Source organism: Myripristis murdjan, chromosome 22 (genome assembly GCF_902150065.1).
Source record: "Myripristis murdjan chromosome 22, fMyrMur1.1, whole genome shotgun sequence".
NCBI lineage: Eukaryota > Metazoa > Chordata > Actinopteri > Holocentriformes > Holocentridae > Myripristis > Myripristis murdjan.
This window is the reverse complement of record NC_044001.1, coordinates 5,145,313-5,164,879: the sequence shown is the minus strand read 5'-3', so window position 1 is coordinate 5,164,879 and position 19,567 is coordinate 5,145,313. Positions and strand designations below refer to the sequence as shown.

The following is a 19,567-nucleotide window of genomic DNA, read 5'->3' as shown; positions in this document are numbered from 1 at the left end:
GATGAAGGGCTCTGTTTGCATGCTGCAAGGTCTTGTTTGGTGCTACAACTTGATTAAGTTTCAGTGAATAAGATGAGGAAATTTTTGCACTTGCAACTCAAGCCCTCAAGGGACAGTATAAATAAAAAAAAAACATGCAGAAATCTGGGCGCCCGTTCACCTTTACCTGTAGTTTTCTTTGGCGTCTTCCACAGCAAACTGTTTGAACTCTTCGTACATCTTCCTGTTGAAGTTGTCCCTCAGGAAGAAGGACCAGAACCTGAACATGGTGTTCATCTCCTGAGACTGGCCAACCCCCAACCGTTTCCTCTCTGAAAAACAGCGTCTCAATCACCAACGTGCCCGAGGACAGATTTACTCCTAATATAATTGTTGCTAGGTAAAAAACAAAATAAAAATAAAGTCCCTATTGTTGTGGATGCACTCTGTCTACCAATCACATGACATACCATCACTTTCAATCAATCAATTCAGTTATTTTCGTATCTCCCTATTGGTTCTGTTTTTCTAAAATTAGGCATATCCTTCATTAGATTTATGTCTAATTAGTTTAAAGTTACAGTAACACTGTAAACTGTACACTTTTGCACAAAGGATGAAGAGATGTCAAAGAATATCAAATAATGAGAAATGAGATAATGTAAAGGGTTGTCTGCTAGTCTCCTGTGTATGTGTTTTTATTTATTTATCATTATTACTGCTATAATTTTTCTATTTACCCCTGGTAATGTGGGTGAGAATGGGATGGCGGTTGATGGAGTAAAAGTCAAAAAATATGTGCAATTATACATGATGTTCTGATTTCTTTTTCTTTCAATATAATATATTCAATATAATTGAATAAATGTCATTAAACAAAAAGACATAAACAGTAACAACAGTAAATAGAAGCAACTACGGTGATTTTCGTATTAAAATTTAAATTAACTGGGTTCACAAATTATGTCAACATGTCATTCCTCTTAACACTATTCCTTAACGATATGGGTTTTTCTTGTTTATCTGCACTGTCCCTATTACAATAAACCAACATATAAATATAAAAGTAGAGTGATAAAGGTAAAAATGTGCCATTTTTTACATTTTGTCAAGTGTTAGTGTTTTATCCAACAAAAGTGAGACATGAGAAGTGTGTTTTAAACTAAGTTGTTCATCATTTGGAAGAAAAAAGGAGAAACAGAGGACAGCGGCTCTTTCGAAATGACAGATAGCAAAAATGAAAACACATTAAATGACGGTTTCAACCATCTGCGGGCTAAATGAGACGTTTCAACAGGCTGGATTCCTCCTCAACATGGATGCACAGTATTACGAAAATGAACTCATACACAGATAGCAGCTTATGTATGCATAGCAAATGGGCATTAAGCACACATAATCCATCAGGCTTCGGTGCAGTGCAATTACAGCTCACGTATAGACTGTAATTTACCCCCATAGTGATTTTGCACGGCCTCAATAGGCCTTATGTTCCTGTGACAGTTACATAACGCAAACTTAATACTGACATTTCTGAGACTTACTTAAAAATCTGTGTGTGTGTGTGTGTGAGAGAGAGAGAGAGAGAGCGAGGTTTGGTCAGCGGAGTGTGTGAGTGTGACTCTGAGCTGCCTCTGTACCGTTCAGGCACCGTCGGCGGTACTTGTGGTATCCCTGCTGAGTGAAGCCGTTATCCCTCAGCAGCTCATGGGATGGGTGCCAGAACTTGGGCAGCGACTGGGGGGTGCAGCCGTAGCTTCCTGACAGGGGGGCTCCCTCTGATGGAGAGGCGTTGGAGCTGCTGTGAGCGGACGGAGGAGGAGGAGAGTAAGTCTGGGTGAAAAGGTACAAAGTCACACCAGCACATGCGTATCGCTGCTGTCCAACCAAAACCTTACATCTCCAAAAACACCAACTTTTCAGAAACTAAAGAAAACCGTCTTGTGTCCATAGGTTGACATTTTTCAGTCTATATAATTTTTTTTGTAAAGGTTTCATTACCCCAAGGCTTGTAGAACTCTCTTAGCCCACAGAGGAGCATGTAAACACTCAAATTAAGCCAAAACATGAAAATCACCAAAACTGGAGATACAAGGTTTTCATCTGACAGTGACGATATGTACATTTTAACCTTGCAATTTTGGATTTGTGATGTTTCCCTCTTGTTTTTAAATGCATTAATGACTTTTGTGCCCATGTAAAATGTAGGACTGCAACTAAACCTTTTTTTCCACTGTCAATTAATCTTACTTACTTTTATAAACTATTCATTTGGTGTATAAAGTGTAAAAAATAATGACAGTCTCTTAGGAAGTTAGCAGAACCCAAAGTGATGTCCTCATATGGCTTTCATACTCTAGTATTTGATTTATAATGATATAAACAGGAAAAAGTAAACAAATCTAAGCATCTCAGTGATCTTGGTGAAGCTGCAATCAGACAAGTTTGGGGATTTTAGCCAAAACAAGACAGGAAGAGGGGTGAGGGATGGAAAATGACAGAGCCAGTATCCACTTTGTGCTCTTTACTGGGCCAAACTGAAGCTGGAACCTGAACTGAAGGGCAGCTGTGATGCCAACACTGAGGACTGGAGCTTTTAAATGAGACTGGCTTTAGGACCTGATGGATGCAGAGCGAGGCCGGTGCTCCCGGGAGTCCATCACCCAGCCGATGTGCGCCTCCTGGGGAGGATTTGAACTGTGGCGGGTCTTCTTCTTCCTGGGCGTCTGGCACAGAAAACCACAAGAACTTAACTCTCCCGTTCATATTTTAGGTCTTAAACAGAGGAATTTTCAATTTACAAGGACAATTTGACCAGCTATGTGTTTTTATGGATATAAACTGGGACGTGATGAAGCTCAAACATAAAACCTTTTGAGTCGCAGGATGTTACTCATCACTCGGCCACACACGTTGTTTCACCAACATAATAATCCTGGGTCAAATGTTTTTCTGTGTTTTGTTTTAGCCTGCAGTCCTACGGGTGGAGTCAGCCACAGACCAATACAATAACGGCTAGACAATTAACGTAATTACAGGATAGCTTTCAAAAGTAAAGGTGGTATTTAAACTATTTTCACTGCCTTTTTTTTTGGTTGGCAACATACTTGATGCCATGGCTTTGTGCTGTAAGCCCCACCCATCTGGTAATCAGAGCAGGTTAAAACAAACACGACGCCGAATTATTTGCAAATGCCGTTTGACCCTGGCCTGCAACATTCACACATAAGCAAACATGCAAAACAAATAACAGGCGCGCATTGTCTGCCTTTCGCTCCTGTCTCACACCAAAGCAGGTATGCAAAAGCGACCCAGGCACGGGGATGGAAACGGTTGCAGCTCAGGTTACAAGAAGCTGCTGGGCTGTTTTGTGTTCTTCACTCCACTGTTGATGTTAGTAATAATAATAAAACTGCGCAGCACTTTGGCTCCACTCGATCAATAAACAATGAAACAGCTACACTGGAAGACCTAAACTGCTGACTCCTTTAGCACCCGCAGCTTTTTAAAAACCACCTCAGCAAGACTCACAATATATTTAGTTTTAGTTTTGCAGACGGCACACTGAGCTGCGGCCCTGACAGAGACGTCTGACTTGTCATTTTCCTGCGTGACGGCCATGTGCTGCCAGCTTTTTCCGGGTCAATTTCACAGACACGCATCACTTGTAATCTAAACACTAAAAACCTCTGTCAGTGTCTTAATTTATGCTTTATCCAAAACAATTGCTCATCTCAAACAAATTTTACAGCCGCTTCATAGATGGAACCATTTCCAGGAAGTAATGAGGGACTGGGGTTAAGTTGTACCCTGAGGAAGTGGAGGGCTAAAGCATGATTTTTAAAAATAATTTACTGATGCTCTCTAAATAATCGAGAAGCAATACAATTATCTTCATTGTCGATTCATATATTGATTCTTTTTTTTTTCAATTAATCAATTTACAATGCCAATCACAAGTTACCAGAGCCCAAATACGGCCTTAAAATTTGTTCCTTAAAAAGAAGAAATAGAAAAAAGCTGGCAAATCTTGAATTATTTATTTTGACTGACTATTCATTCAATCACTACCAACTACAGAAATCTCATATCGTGTAAACGCACAACTTACAGGCATGTGTGAGCGGTATAATTTAACATATCAGAAGCTGATTTTCTCCAGATTATCATTTTGATCATCTTGATTTAGCCACTGAAATTTTGGCCTTCATCTGTGGCCGGGGAAACAGATAAAACAGGCTTTTTAAGTGACAACAGAGTTAATATTCCTACAGGTTGACACCAAGTCGACCAACACACACACACACACACACACACACACACACACACACACACACATATTCCCAAGGTGTGAAAGGGTTTGCGTTCCCTTTCCCAAACACAGATAGAGGAGAGAGAGTTTTCACCTGGCCGTCGATGGTGCCGCTCTCCTTCATGACGGGGTAGAAACGGGGCGTCTTGTTGGGGTCCTGGCGTCCAGGGGTGCGTGGGGTCCTGGGGGTCCTGGGCTGGCGTGCACTGGGGGATTCTGGGACAGTTTTGGGCAGGGAGTGGGCCACGTCTGACACTCCACTGTCCACTGAGAGCAGACACAGACGTTTTAATAACATCCATAAGCCTGCGCATACACTGCTAGTTTATTTCCTACTGAACCACAGCATTATGAGTACATTTCATGCACTTCAGCCTGGTGAGCTTGGTTGTGTATGTACTGCGAGAAAGTAGAAGTTTGAGACAATTTCTAAATTTACTGAAATCATATTTTATCTGAATAGCACATTTTATCAAAAGCCATCCTAAGTGATTCATAAGGATCAATAAAAACAGTTAGGTGTGGTTCAAAATGCCGGAGACACTGGTCGGCTTATGTGAAGGTGACATGAACCAACCTGGCATGGGAGGAGGCGGGACCTCCTGGTTTGGGTCAACAGGCACTTTGGGGGTGAGGGTGTCGAACTCATCTTGACTGATCACATTCAGCTTCTTAAAGTTCTCCACTTCCTGCTGGAAAACAGAAACGCACGCCTTGTTGAAATGAGACACGAGAGTAACAGCACGACTTGACTAACACGTGGTGAGGATGTGATGCTGACTTCCGCAAATGTAAATGAGTAAAGTATAAATTCCTTCATCAGCAGCATTACAGCAAACCACAGTAAGAAGAACAAGAGCCAAAGTGCTAAGGCAGTAAATATAAATACAGAAATATAGGTTCTGCAAACAGAAACAGCACTCTAGAAAACAATTACTCCACTTCAGATGAAGCTAACACTGCAGCCCCAATTTACTGAAGCCTTTAAAACTTTTAACGTGTGAAAAAACAAAAACAAAATCTGTGATGGGTCAAAAAGATCGTCTTGCATCAAATCTGGGCTTGTGTTCACAGTTTTCTCTCTGATGGAGGGCACAACAGCCTAATCCAAATAATAAGCCACACAGGCAAAAATATTTGACTTGGGATGCTTAAATTAAAAAAGAAAAATTCATAAATCAGAATGCAATTCTTTGAATTTTATTTATTATTTATTAATTTGCAGATTACACCAAAAAAACGAACATTCACAATATTAAACTCTTGCCACCCAGATGTGATAATATCTGACCTCTCAGTCCATTCAACACTCTACTTATGGCTTGTTAACACTGATAAAACACAGGCAAACACACACACACACACACACACACACACACACACACACACACACAGCCTGCCCGAGCCTGAGGCCTTGCTGGCAGGTGTGACAAACAGCAGATGTGATGATGTGTGGGTCCTATCGAGGAACACGTACTTTGAACTTTACACGTCAGCCTTAGACAACGTTAGAGGAAAAAACACATCCAGGTGACCTTGGTGTGTGTGTGTGTGTGCGTGTGTGTCAGACGTGGCATTTCCCACACAGAGATGGGACCGACAACCTTTGAGCAGAGCGAGAGCCGAAAACTCACAGTTGACTAAAAAAAACGCACGCAAACCTGGAATTTGATTAATTTCTAAACTGGTTGCAGACTTTGTAGAAAATGCCTTGAGTGTTAATATTTTTATTTTATTTTATGTTAATTTGAAGAGTGGCCTTAATGAGATAAAACTCTAACCTTTGCGGTGCTAATGCCTCTGTCAAATCACTGAGCTGCTCATTATCTTGTTTTTAAGTGCAATAAAAGAGTACTACATCAATGGTAATGACAACATCAGGGCATCCACTTTAAAATGTAAAATCCATGACTTTTCCATGACTAAAACATTCAATTTCCATGACCTATATAAATTCAACATGATGATTTTTTTTTAAATTTTATTTTACCAAAATTTTAAACACACTTCAGATTCAGAGTTTTTATTTAAGTTTTTTATTAAGTTTTATCCTGCAGGGGAAATGAACACTTTGCATTCACAAGAAAATAAATATTATTTTTATTTTTTTGTTTAAATCAGGACTTAAAGCACATCTTTTTCCTCCTGTATTATGACAAGCATCTGCCTTATCACCTGTCTTTAACTCAACTGTCTACTTTGAGTTTTGGCTACTACTATAATAGTGTCATGTTATTATTCTTGCTTAATGTTATTTTTATCAGTTGCTAGCAGTTTTTCCTTAATGTAAAGTGTGTTGGGACTTTCCTGGTGATAATGCACTTTAAATAAAATCTGACTTGAACTGAATCACTATTTATTTTTTCTCTTTTTTGAAACTGAGGCTCATTTGTCTTGATATTTTATTAAATTCTCTGACCTGTTGGGACCCTGAACATGCACGTCTGATCTGGATGCGTATTTTTTATTTATTATTTTTTTAATTGTCCTGATCTCATGACCGCTGCCTGGCTGTCAGAGATGAGGTGGCAGGGTGTGAGAGCGTCAGAGCCTCGGCCGGCTGCTGGCCGAACAGGCTGTTGTCTATCAAAGGTCAACACATGGCTCTTTCTCTCGCTTTCGTCTTCCTCCTACCGTCTCCGACCCGCAGCAGGAGCAAGAGGCTGTCAGCTGGCCAGGAGAGTCAGACCGGCTTGTGTAAAATCTCTTAAACAAGCCATCTCCTTTCCTTCACAACTGATAATAACAGAAATCAGCAGTAGATTTTATGGATGGTTTTATCGAAAGTAAAGTTGTCCCTGATTTTTTTTTTTTTTTTTAAGCCGTGTGCATACAAGTAACTTGTGGGAATCTGCTGGTGGAGAACAGATGCTGCCACATGTCAAATGTTAAATTCACTGACTGTATTTAGCATTACTACTACTTTGAATTTCCATGGTTGATACAAAGGTAACGTGCCGTTTTTTGCCCCACAGGTCAGGTTTAAAAGGACTTACAAAAATTTACTTTTCTGTTTGAACAAAAAAATGTAACTATTAGGACTAAGTGATTCATCAATACTGAATCAATATGCAATATGAGGCTAGATATCATCTGGGATTTTGGATATCGTAATATGGTGATATGGTGCACGTGCTGTCTTTTCCTGGTTTTAAAGGCAGCATTACAGGAAACGGATGCAGTTTTCTGAACTTATTGTTGCTGTTTTGTTATTTGACTAAACCTGCTGGATCATTACATCCAATTACTGATTGATTATCAAAAATCCGCTGTGCAAATATCATCTGAAATCAGCCATTGTCATCTCTACAACATCATTATATTTGGTCAAAGATGTTTTATTTTGCTCATATCACCCAGCCACATTTACAATGCATTAACTGTCTTATTTTCCAAGATGAAGCAAAGGACATCAACATGAACACAATGGAAATTTAACATTACAATGGGTGAATAACTAGTTGCTGATTTTTTTATTTTTTTATTTTTTTAATTGAGGCTGATGACATTTTATTCGAAGACTTGTCCCAAAAATTTTTTAGCTGCCTGACCTTCCCAGTGGAGGATGGACTTATAATTATATAGGTATTACAGGATTACAGGCTGATCAACTGCTTCAGGGTAATGTAGAGTGTATGGGCCGTTGTTTCATGCTGAGGTTAATTTATTCTGGGCTACAAATATGGTGTGCATTTCTAATTTCTAATTTGGACTGAGTGTATTTATTGTATTGTGTGTATTTATTGTACTGTGCTACTGGATGCCTACATTTCCCCCGGGATCAATAAAGTATCTATCCAGCTATCGAGCGATCTCAGTAATGGTTTATGACAGAGAGAAAGCTTTTTATTATAACATGCTGATGTGGCTCTGTAGTTTTAGAGGGAAATGTCTACAGCGGTAATGCAGGGAAAGTGCATCCCAACAATGTCCAACACTGTACCTGAATCATAAAGCGTGACCATATAACACTGAACCTGTAGTATAAAACATGATCACACAGTACTAAACCTGTGCTATAAAACATGACCACATAATACTTAACTTGTGCTATAAAACATGACCAAACTGTGTCCAAAAACATGACTGATTGTTTGTTAGGGTGACGCCATTCAGCTAGACGTTGAATTTTAATTTCTTTAAACATCTTCTTCCATGACTAACTAAATTTAAGACTTCAAATCGGCCCGCTTTAGGCAAATATTGTCAGAATTAGACAGCATACAGAGGCCCCATACTCATACTAATTTTAAAACTGCTACTATAGCAACAGCGATAATCATGACAGGGTTTCATCAGGATGTGAAGTACTAATCCCAGGATGGAGAAAGGTCAGAGCACTGGAGCATAGTAGTGAATATGAGTGTTTAATTTTAATTTAAAAAAAAAAAAAAAAAATCAACTTGTCAAGCCTGTTCATTCATTTTCAGAACCTCTCCTGGCCTCATCTTATTTTCATAAAATCCTGATGAAACTCATCAACGAAGTCGCTTGAGTTCAAAACTGGCGCCTCAGCTAATCAGTCAAGATCCAAATGAGGTTATGGGTCAGCATTCAAAAACGTCTTTGTATTCTTTATTAACACATCCAGAGCCAGGAGAAGAGACAAATGGTTCAGCTCTAGGTCCTCATCAGTGTCCTTCAGCTTTACCCCAAAAGAAATCACCTTAAATTAGCATTTGTCAGTCTAATTACAGACAGTGTCACCGATTTCACCCCTGAGCAGCGAACACATCCAAAAAGTCCTCTAGAAATCGCAGTGATACTGTCAGCTCGCTTCACATCACATTAGGCTTATCATCTTAACACAGTCATAATTACGCCCTATTGTAAGGTACTATATATTTGTAGAAATCAATGAAACGCACGATATACACCAAATCCATGTTCCTCCAAAACTTTAAGAACCATAACATGAAAAAATTAAAAGGCATCGAGCCTTTATGGGCTGTACATAACTCAGCTGAGATGCATGTCACCACTAAATTTAAAGAACTGAATGAAAGACAATTTGTGAGTGCAGACCCTTGAGCTCTTTGGGATCTGCTCTGTGACCTATAATGCTCCAACACACAGGGTCTACAGACGAGGCAGCCTTCCTAAAAGCAGGTCAACCGACTCTGGAGGCAGCTGTGTGACACACATGTGGCTTCGAGGAGGCTCGTAAAGCGGGCGATAAATAGTCACCTATTTTTGGTGGTTATCTACACGGTGCGGGCCGAGTCCGGCAGCTCTGTCACAAAGTCTTTACATCAAAGAGGTGTTGGGCCTCGGCTCCAGCAGGGACAGAAGGAACTTAAGGAAATGTAAAAACCCTAAACAGCTGCTAACACCAAAGTTTCACCTACATTTTAGTCCATGAAGATACCAGCTTTTCCACCAGCTTGTAGGCAAGTAGAGGCCTGTGTGAGGTGTTTATGTCTCCTATTATATGAATCAAGCCGGTGCTGAAAGATAAATCCCTCCCTCGTAAAATAAACTGTCACAATCAATTTTAAAAAAGTAGGAACAAATGAGCACCAGATTCAAAAACAGACAGGGTTTGTGAGGTGATAAAAATTTTTTGGAAAGGTACACAGTCAAGGCCAACAAGCCAGTTATTGTCTAGTTTCCAGACTGTAGGACAGCTGGATACTAACATTAGCTCCTCTGTTCACACACACACAGCCACAACAAACAATTATCTAAAGGACAAAATAACACGGGACCATAAGAAAGGCTGGAGGGGAAAAGAAAATATCTCCGGCTCTTGTTTCTTTTCCTAGAGAAATCTTACACGAGCATTCTAGAAACTGATTTGACTGAAAATGATAATCTTTGTTGTCACATTGTTATCTAGATATGACCACGCATTATGTTAATATCTCAAAAGGCAACATTATGGATGATATCAAATTTATGGTTCGGGATATTTTAATGCAGCCTAAGACAGTGATGCTGTTGCTACACTTAAAATTTCAAGTGGGTATGAACCCATTGTCATATCGTTTGCCCTAACCTGATACAACACTGTTCAAGGGAAAAAGAGCCAGCATGCTCCCTATTTTCCAGAAAGGAGGAGCACATCCTAAGGTGCTGCCCCCAGGTGCTGGGTGAGGACGTGACCGAAGTGCATCCCAGAGGCAAATCAACAAGGTGATCGCACTCATCAAGGAGGGAGTACAGCGGCCAAAACAAACACCCAAGTGCTGCTCTGCTGGTCTGCTGCACACAGCGTGGGCCTGGGTGATGACGACTGACCTGAAGTGACAACTAAAGACTCTCACCCCACATCACCAGGACCAAACTCAGGTCTTTTCAACCATCAGGAAGCTGCTTCAATTCATAATCGCAATAATTTTTACTGGTAAATTTTGGATGATATGGCTTTGATTCTTGTAATGTTGACATCTAATATTTTAAAAAAGGCCCCATGAAATGGACTCTTACTTTCTTGATTTTGTGTATTTCCTGTTGAAACAGGAAGTTTGGGCGGGACATGGTGCAGGGAAAGATCATCACACGTGCAAACCAATAGGATATCAGTTTGGGAGAGAAACCGTTTTATTTTGAAGGGATGAGGTGGATGAGAGAGGATTTTTGAAGATTTGGTCTAAACGTTAATTTACACACACTAGCGCAGGATAATCACTATTTAAGATGCTCTGTTTTCAGGAAACAGAAATCATGTGAGGTCATTTCAAGATGACTTAAAGGATTTTTATTTAATCTTTATTTATTTTATGTAGCACTAATTGTAGGTTGTTCTGGACATGATGGACAGGAGCTGCCTAGAAGTTTTACATCTTACAAAGTCCAAATCATCAACTTTGTTTGACGAAGCTTCAGGACAGAAGTCGGTGTGACAAAGAAAACTATTATTAGTCAACAAGTCCCTCAAGCTCTAATTAAAAGGACTGCGCTAACTTTAGAGATGAGACTGAAGTGTCTGATTGGGAAATGAACCTTAAACCCCCACTTCGATAAACGTGACATGCGAGGAACTCATGGCATGTCTGCTGCCCTTTCTGTGAATGGCAGTGTAACGGAGCAGCTGGCTGGCTCAGACCTGACAGGGAGATAACACATGAGCTGCATACTAATTACTTGTAGCTGACCCTGGTTACCTTTGCTGCTCTCCTCTGCTCCTTTGAAACAGATCGGGGTCAAAGGACGCTTTCAGCAAATTCACACTTTTTGCCTAAAACATGCTTGGACCACACTGGTGCGACTCCAATTAAATGTCAATTAAGACTGTCACCAATTTTGCAAATGAGCTACAACGATCCATGAGTATGAAGATACTTTCTGACCAAGGTCTATTTTCTACACTGATTTTGGCTCAGTTTAGTGAATCTTAAACTTGACGCAGAGAGCAAAAAGTCACTCATCAAATGATGGAGCTGTAAATGCTAACAAAAATCGACTAAAACATCTAGAACTGGACTGTGCCTGTCAGACCACCTCCAAAAAAATGTGTAAGTCATCAACACAGGGACAGTATTTGACAAGCAAAGCTATGTTCATTTCTGTAGGACAACATTAACTTTAGGCTGTCTGTCTGTCTTAGCTCAGTAGACCAATAACTTTGCCCACTTAATGCACACGACACAAATAATATCTGTCTGATCTCAAACTGAGCATCAGCATCTTGCAGTCGACATACTACAATTTATGAAGAGGTCAAGCTTGTCGACTGTAATAATTACCTCATATTTACTCAGACTCCTGTTAGCAGTTTAAAAAAGTACTTTAACATACTTCAGGGCATTTGTATTTTGTCTAAATTAAGTGATAACTGATAATTAACATATTTATTACTGTTGATATTTGCGGTTCATATAGGTTCTGACTAGCAGTATCTTCACAGATTTCGTAATATTAATATGATATTTTGTAGCTCATGTAGCTGCACATTATTGGCCTTTAAAAGCCACAGTAGTGTGCAGCTGCCATCTTGTCTTCCTTGGTAAATGTGCTGATTAAATCTGAGAAAACAGTGAGAGTTTCTAGGTCTTTCCCCCATAGCGAAGGGTCTGGCAAAAAACTAAATATGTAATTCAAAGTGTCAGTGGAAATCATTTTGCTAGCGTCACAGATACTGTGAGGAAACGTGATTTTTGAGCCTCATTCAATATTTTTGTACTTTACACAACATCATGACGATCAACTGACCTCACTTACCGCAGTCCTCTTTGAGCTGACGTATCTTACTTATCAAAGAATGCATCTCCTTCATCCTCCTTCACATTCATCCAAACCAGAGACTGTCCTGCAGCTTAGCAACATTATCTGAGGTTTCCCTCCCTGTCTCCCCGCTCTTCTCCACGAAACGCCCAGTGAAGTTTCACACTTTAAAAGGACTGACGGCTCCACTCTCTATTCCTCTCCTTGCACATAAAAGTTAATTATTTTGCTGATCCTATGAACAGACATCTGAGAGTTTAATTTAAAAGCTGCAGATGGCGATTCTGTGTTTTTGGTTGACAGCTTTTTGTGCACAAGAGTAATTTTCTGTGTGATATTTATATTGGGTGCTTGCTCTGCCAAATAAAAAGTCCATTCACCTGATTTTCTCCGTAAAAAAAAAGTTACAGTACAATCACTATCAAGATTTTCAATATGTAACTAAATTTTAATGCAAAAATCAGTTCAATAACTCTCCTTACCTTGCTGCACTCGTTCTGCTCCTCGCCCATCCACAGGTCCTGCTCGTAGTAGTACAGCCCATCGTTGATGGCTTTGGCCAGGTCGGCGGTGATCTTGGCCCGGGACTCGTGGTTGCCCGTCCTGTCACCGCCGGGGTGCTTGCGGAGGTGGGGAGGGGTCTGGGTGACGATGAGGATCTTGTTGACGTCTCGGTCGTCCAGCTCGTAGTCCGAGTCGTCGTCGTCGGACCAGTCGGTGAATTTGTTCTTCTTGGGCGCCATCTGCTCCATTTCCTCATCGAACAGGAAGTCCAGCTCCTCCTGGTCGGGCTCGGCCGGCAGCGAGACCTGGGAGCCGGGCAGCGGCACCTCGCTGCGCTCCTGGGTGACAGAGGTGAACGTAGCGCCATTAACATAGTGACGACCAAGATGAACATGAGACTATCAGGTTAGCTGATTGATAAGTTTTAAATAAATCTCATTATCATTATTTGAAGCATATCGACATCTTGAAAACTGAAACAGCAGCTGGTGTAACTCAACATGGCGTATGGCACGGTGTTGACATGGAAAACATGAACTGAACAATCTATAAAGGAAACATGATGATTTAGGTGCTCATGTTTTTCATTAATGCTGAAACAGCTAGTTGGTTCATTCATCTGATTCAATCAACTGAAAAAAAAGGTATTTCGTGATTTCTATCATTGATCATTTTTATCAAGGAAAAATGCAAAACATTTGCCGATTACAGCTTGACTGAGATCACAAAGATGCCAAGATTGTCTTTCTTTCTCTGTTAAGATCATTATAAAATTCATACTTTGGTGTTTTTTGGCTGCTGGTCAGACTAAGGAAACAAACTGAAGACATCACTTTGGGCTCTGATCACTTCCCATAAGCATTTATAATTATTTAGGAAGTAAATATTGGAGTAGCCTACCAGTTGTAGTAAGGGAATGGCTCTGCAAACCAGAACTGTGGTCACTTTTATCCAGACACATGCTTAATGTACTTTGTCTTTTTGTATATTCGTATTTGTATATTTGTATATTTGTATTTGTATATTGCTGCTTATGCTGCTTGTGGGTTTTCTGTTACCTGCCTGGCAGTCTATCAATGTAAATTAGCATTCTCACTAACTCCGGCATGTTTATATCTTGTATTCTAATACTGATGCTCATTAATGTGCTCTGTCCCTATCAAATCAATAAATACATACATTTGACACTTTGTGCACTAATTATCAAAAACAAGAAATTCATCAACAAATAAAATAATCAGCTGCAGCCCTAGTTACTATTAAGCTGACTATTGGGCCTATGTCCTAACAAACCTGTTATATTTCTTGAATTAATACGGTGAGATCTGAATTTCACCACTAATGAAAGAACGGTGAAGTGAAGGTGAGTGAATGTGGAAATCAAAGTAAGAAAGAATGAAGTCGGGAAAAGTGAATATGAAATATAAGCAAATGAGAAGCAAGAGGAAGACGCAGGGATGAAGAGGCTGTGGTGGGCGAGTGAGAGGAGAAAGTACTCAACTGCAGAGGGGAGGGGGTCAGCTGGGGGCGCTGGGGGAGGAGAGGAGCTGACAACACACACATCATCACCGACAAGCTGCCGGCCGAGAGGTGGTGGACACACACACACACACACACACACACACACACACACACAGATATAACAGGGATCAACAAGGAAGAATAGAGGACAGACAGATGAAAAAGTTAAGAACAGTAAGAGAATGGAGGATGTTTTTCTTATTAGCCAACAATTTGTGTCATTCAGTTTTTGTCAATGTTTAATGTCACTATGACAAATGAATAATCTTGACCCAACTACCCTAAAAAAATAATAATAATTTTCTCCGTGAATGTGCAAACTCTACTTTCAAATACTTTTCTAAACGCTCTGGCACTCCATGTACCCAAAAGCTTCGAAGCAGAACATGAAGACACAAAGAATTATTTGCAAATGTCATTTGCCGTAGGTCTTGTGTGATTGAACAAAACGTATGACTCACTATTTTGAGTCACTGTTTTTTAAACCGTGTTATTGTCAGAGCAAGTACACGACCACCAGATTTTTTTTTTTTTAAATGAAGACAGAGATAACAAAAAAGGATTCCTTGTATAAAAGAGTGTTTATGATTAATAATTAAATTTGAAATCCAAATTGCCTCTTGTGTCTTCACTGGACGTTTGACACAGGATCTATAAGTCACATTTCATTTACTGTACCAGCCTTTATCCGCTGAGCCAAAAATATAATTTCAGAAACTGTGCCAGAATGAGAAACATCACAAGGTCATTAGCAGTCAAAGTTGTTGCTGGTGAATTTTGGACACCAGCAGCCACCGTAGCAAAGTCAGCATCCATTTCAGTACCTTGGCCTTGCCGGAGGGCTGGCGATGGCGTTTCTCCACCTGGATCCAGGCGTCGGGGTCAGGCTGGGGGGCGGAGGGGTCTTTGGCAGCGTCTGTCGATGGATCTGACTCCTGAGTGGAGGAGCTGGACTCAGACGAGTCCTTCGGCTCGGCAGACTCAGGAGAAGTTTGTTTTACAGAAACTCCTGCCACATCAGATGGGGAAACATTAGACTCTGACCTGATAATATATATACATTATTGACAGATACATAGATATGGATATGGGTTTATTCCTTTATTTACATTCTTCCTTGTTCTTCAGTGTACACCTCCTTTCTTTGCTAATGCTCCTATTTCCCCTCAAGGATCAATAAAAAAGTTCACTGTATCTTAATCTCAGTCTTACCATTTTTCTAATTTAATTCATAACCTGCAAAGTTTAAGATCCGTGGCATAAAAAAATATTTATATCTTCAAGGCAGGTGAGAAAACAGCTGACAAGTTACAAAGTGATCAAAGCTAAATTTTTTAAGCGTGTTTAAAGAGAAAAAGTGAATTCGTTGGTGACTAACTGGTGTTCATGGAGGTGAAGGCTTGTCCGGGGACGAACTCGGGACAGTGGATGAGCTGGGAGAAGTCGGTCCGAGGGGAACCCACGGGGGGAGGAGCAGGGATCGGCCAGCGCTCGGGATCGACTTTACAGCGAACCTTCTCCTCCACCAGCTCCACCTCCGTGCTGCTCTTCAGAGCCTGAGAGGGATTTACAAAAAACGGCGGTTACAAAGCCACACTTACTACTCCCAAATCTAAAACTTTATCCACAGCTTCATTTCCTGACTGAATTTGCAGATTTTGGCTGGTGATTTATAAGAGGAGTGCAGACAGTGGCTGGGACTAAGCAACAACATTTCTCCATGTGTCTGGACATTTTATGTGCAACTGCTGAACACTTTTTAAACATTTACAGACCCTGACATCAGAATCTCTTTCAGTCACCTCCAGTTTTTTTAAAGACTAGATTTAAAATGGATCATCAGTGCTGCTTTGCCAAATCAACACATAAAACTGAGAACCACAATATTAATAATAAAAATCATAAAATATGAGAATGAAATCAGCTTTTTTCCTCTGGTAATAAATGGATTACATTACAAAATGAGTGCTATAAGAGTAATGTTTTTGAGGATGTCATCATCTGCGCTGTAAAATATTGACTGAGCTGTGCTGTATTGATAAGCAAATTACCTCCATGATGAGCTTGATGTCGGTGGTGAGGGCCTGGACCCGGTGGAAGCTGGCGATGAGGGAAACCGGCAGGAAGCCCTGAGCGTCCATCTTCCTCCTCAGGAAGAAGTCTCGCTCCAGGTTGTGGAGGCTGAAGTAGTACTCACTGGGGTCGGGAGGGAAACAGGATAGGGGTGAGGTGCCATTTCATGCCAATCAAAAACCTTGGTTTTTAGAGGGGAGGATGAATCTGTTTTGCAAGTGAGTCAAAAGACGGCAGCATCAAGACAAGAAGAAAAACTGTACACAAACAACATGCAGAAATGTGCAGAAGCAAAATAAAACCCATGTTATGTAAAAGAAACGGAGAGCAGCGGTCAAGAATAACAGTGTCCATCATGCCGGGGGCGAAAAGTGTGTTTGTGTATGTGTTTGGGAGGGACAACCATCTCCCACAGGAAGAAAGGAGATTTTCTGGGATTTTATCATCATTATTATTATTTGCATATCACTTAAAAAATGACAAATTTGTTCACATGTGCATCTATAGCTGCTAAAATCAATATTTTCCCTACTGGACGCTGGCTACAAGAGAGCGTCTCATCTCTTGCTGTGACTGTTACAAATCATGTGTTCAAATGTCATATCAAATCTGGTAAAATGTAAATAAATAATGTTTGTTGAAAAAAACTGTTGATGTTTTCACAGCAATATAAAATAGATATTAGAGAGGTGACTCATCACCTCCCAAGACAAGTTGATTCATGATACCTGAGCGCCGATTTGTTATACATATTCAATTCTGTAGGTAATGCAATTTTAAATGATTTATTATTATTTTTTGCGGGCGCTATATTTTTTTCTTGCCCTCTGTCAATCTCATGATGATCTACTTGATTTCCTCGATGCCAGCGGAGGCAGATCTTTGGGTCATAACATAAAGAATGTTTTTGTCTGCCTCAAATAAAATAAAACATGTACATTAAAATGCAGACAAATTATCAGTTCAGGGTGAGCATGGTGGTACAAAAAAATTATAACTGAAGTTGTTTTTTTTCCCATTTTCACTTGCAGCAGCAGAATGGACAGTAACTTGTATGAAAATGTCTCTTTTTGTAACATGAGGTGCTTATGTAACCTTTGGTAACTGACAGGTACACCTGCAAAATAAAAAGAAAACAAACAGATGCCTCAGCTAAAAACAACAAGCTCTCTCTGTCTTGCTTGCCACCCCACTTAAAGTCACCACACACACACACACACACACACACACACACACACACACACACACACACACACGTACATTAGGCCAACCCTGCCTCAGCCTAAAGGCAGTGGGGAGTGGTTAAGACGGCTGGGTGAGCAGCCTGAATAAAACTGAAGGAGACGAGAGAGGAGAAGACAAGAATGTCCTCCCTTTACACACTCTCTCCCTCCTTTATCCTCCCTCCCTCTTACACCTCCTCATAAACCCATTTTCTCCTCCTCCTAACCGTCCCATAGCTTCTCCCTCTCCCTCACCCAAAACACTCTCACAGTCCCTTTTTATTTCCTCACTCAGGCCTGCAGATACTTCACTCTCTCCCCCCTCCAAAGCACCAAGACTATTTTTAGGATTACACCTCACCGACCACTATTCTGAGGCTGCAATGAGGCCAAGGCTGTGATTCACAAGGAGGGGAAATGCTGCCCCCTGCAGGACACCGTGAATCCCCAAACCTCACCGACTCTCTCTCTCCACATGGCACAGAGCTGGTGTTAACATTATCTAGGTATTTTAAACTTAAAGCATGAAGGAGTTTTACTGGTGGTGCTGCTTTTATTTAGTCATACATTTATGTTTTTTCACTGCCCCTTAAAATAAAATGTACTGGAGAGGCACAAAGTGTCAAGCGAGATGCAGCAAATGTTTGGTCAGATTTTCAGTTGAAATATGTTGACAGATGGCAAAAAGAAAAACACCTGAGTTATGTTTTCCCCAGTGGTTTAGAACAGGGATTCCCACAATTTTTTCACTGTCAAGGCCCCCAAAAATAGATTTATTTTAGACCACTGGCCTCATTTGAAAAGATGCAGCATTTTGCCCTATGCAGCACTATTTTGTAGTTAAACTGAATATGACTTTGTGTAGAATTATTAACTGTAATGTACTGGACAGAGATTGATGGTCATCCTTATGTGTGTACTCTCACTGCGCTGGCTTCTAAGGAGTAAAATAATGAAATTTAAGAAAGGCTAATTTTTCTGGAAACCCCTCAAGGACTCCTAGGCGGCCTTGAACCAAGGACTTTCAAATCACAAGTACATTTGTTGAGATTTAAATAGACTGCTGTCCTGTTGTACCAGCAGTATCCATCTTTTTGGTGTTTTTGGAGATGCTCTGCAGGCTGATGGTTTGACCTCTTAAATCCCATCAGATCAGCAGCACACCACGTTAAGAGTTAGGGCTCAAGGACACCACAAATTAAAAACTCACTATCCATTACATTTGGCCCAGAGGTCTAAGCGTGTACACAGATATAGTTGACATAAAATATGTCATGTTTTCATAATTCAAACATTGAGCTTGGCCTAGTTGTTGCTATACAAATATGACCTACTGAAGACAAGAATAAAAATATATGTACATATTTCATTCATGTTTGTCAGCTGATGTGTTTTAGCCCCATAGTAAATGAGCAAATTTTCAATTGTAAAACCCTCACATTTGGCGTTTGATGTATTCTTTCAGGAGCTTCTCATCCACGGTGTACATCTGGACCTTGTTGCCGTCATCATAGTAATAAACCATGTTGGTGCCGAACTCAGCGGGGACCTGAACACCGGAGCCGTCGGAGGACTGCGAGTCCCGGTAGCTCTGAGAGTAATCATAGCGCCCTGAGCAAGGACAAGAAACAGGAGCAAACAGGTGAGAGAGACGTCACAACAGTGTAAATATGGAAGGAAGCTACAGGCCTCTGCTCATTTGTCTACTGTGACAGACGGTTTGTGCTGAGTAAGTTTGTGGAAAAACTGAAGTAACCAGCCAAATTTTACTTCCTGCTGAAGAAAATGA

The 19,567-nt window shown here is 40.5% G+C and overlaps 1 protein-coding gene across 5 annotated transcripts in view; it reads right to left on the bottom strand.

Annotated features, from left to right (window-relative positions):
* Positions 1–19,567, bottom strand: part of larp1b (La ribonucleoprotein 1B) — a 35,751-nt gene that overhangs the window by 8,508 nt on the left and 7,676 nt on the right. For 3 of the 5 annotated variants that reach the window (XM_030044075.1, XM_030044078.1, XM_030044077.1), the window contains 10 exons: positions 19,218–19,389; positions 16,534–16,678; positions 15,861–16,038; positions 15,307–15,491; positions 12,940–13,299; positions 4,869–4,983; positions 4,386–4,558; positions 2,599–2,705; positions 1,620–1,780; positions 167–311 (listed from right to left, as the gene is read on the bottom strand). In XM_030044075.1, the coding sequence (XP_029899935.1) occupies positions 167–311; positions 1,620–1,780; positions 2,599–2,705; positions 4,386–4,558; positions 4,869–4,983; positions 12,940–13,299; positions 15,307–15,491; positions 15,861–16,038; positions 16,534–16,678; positions 19,218–19,389 (1,741 nt within the window). The remainder of the gene's footprint in view (positions 1–166; positions 312–1,619; positions 1,781–2,598; positions 2,706–4,385; positions 4,559–4,868; positions 4,984–12,939; positions 13,300–15,306; positions 15,492–15,860; positions 16,039–16,533; positions 16,679–19,217; positions 19,390–19,567) is intronic. The other 2 variants (XM_030044076.1, XM_030044079.1) reach the window with 1 other exon arrangement.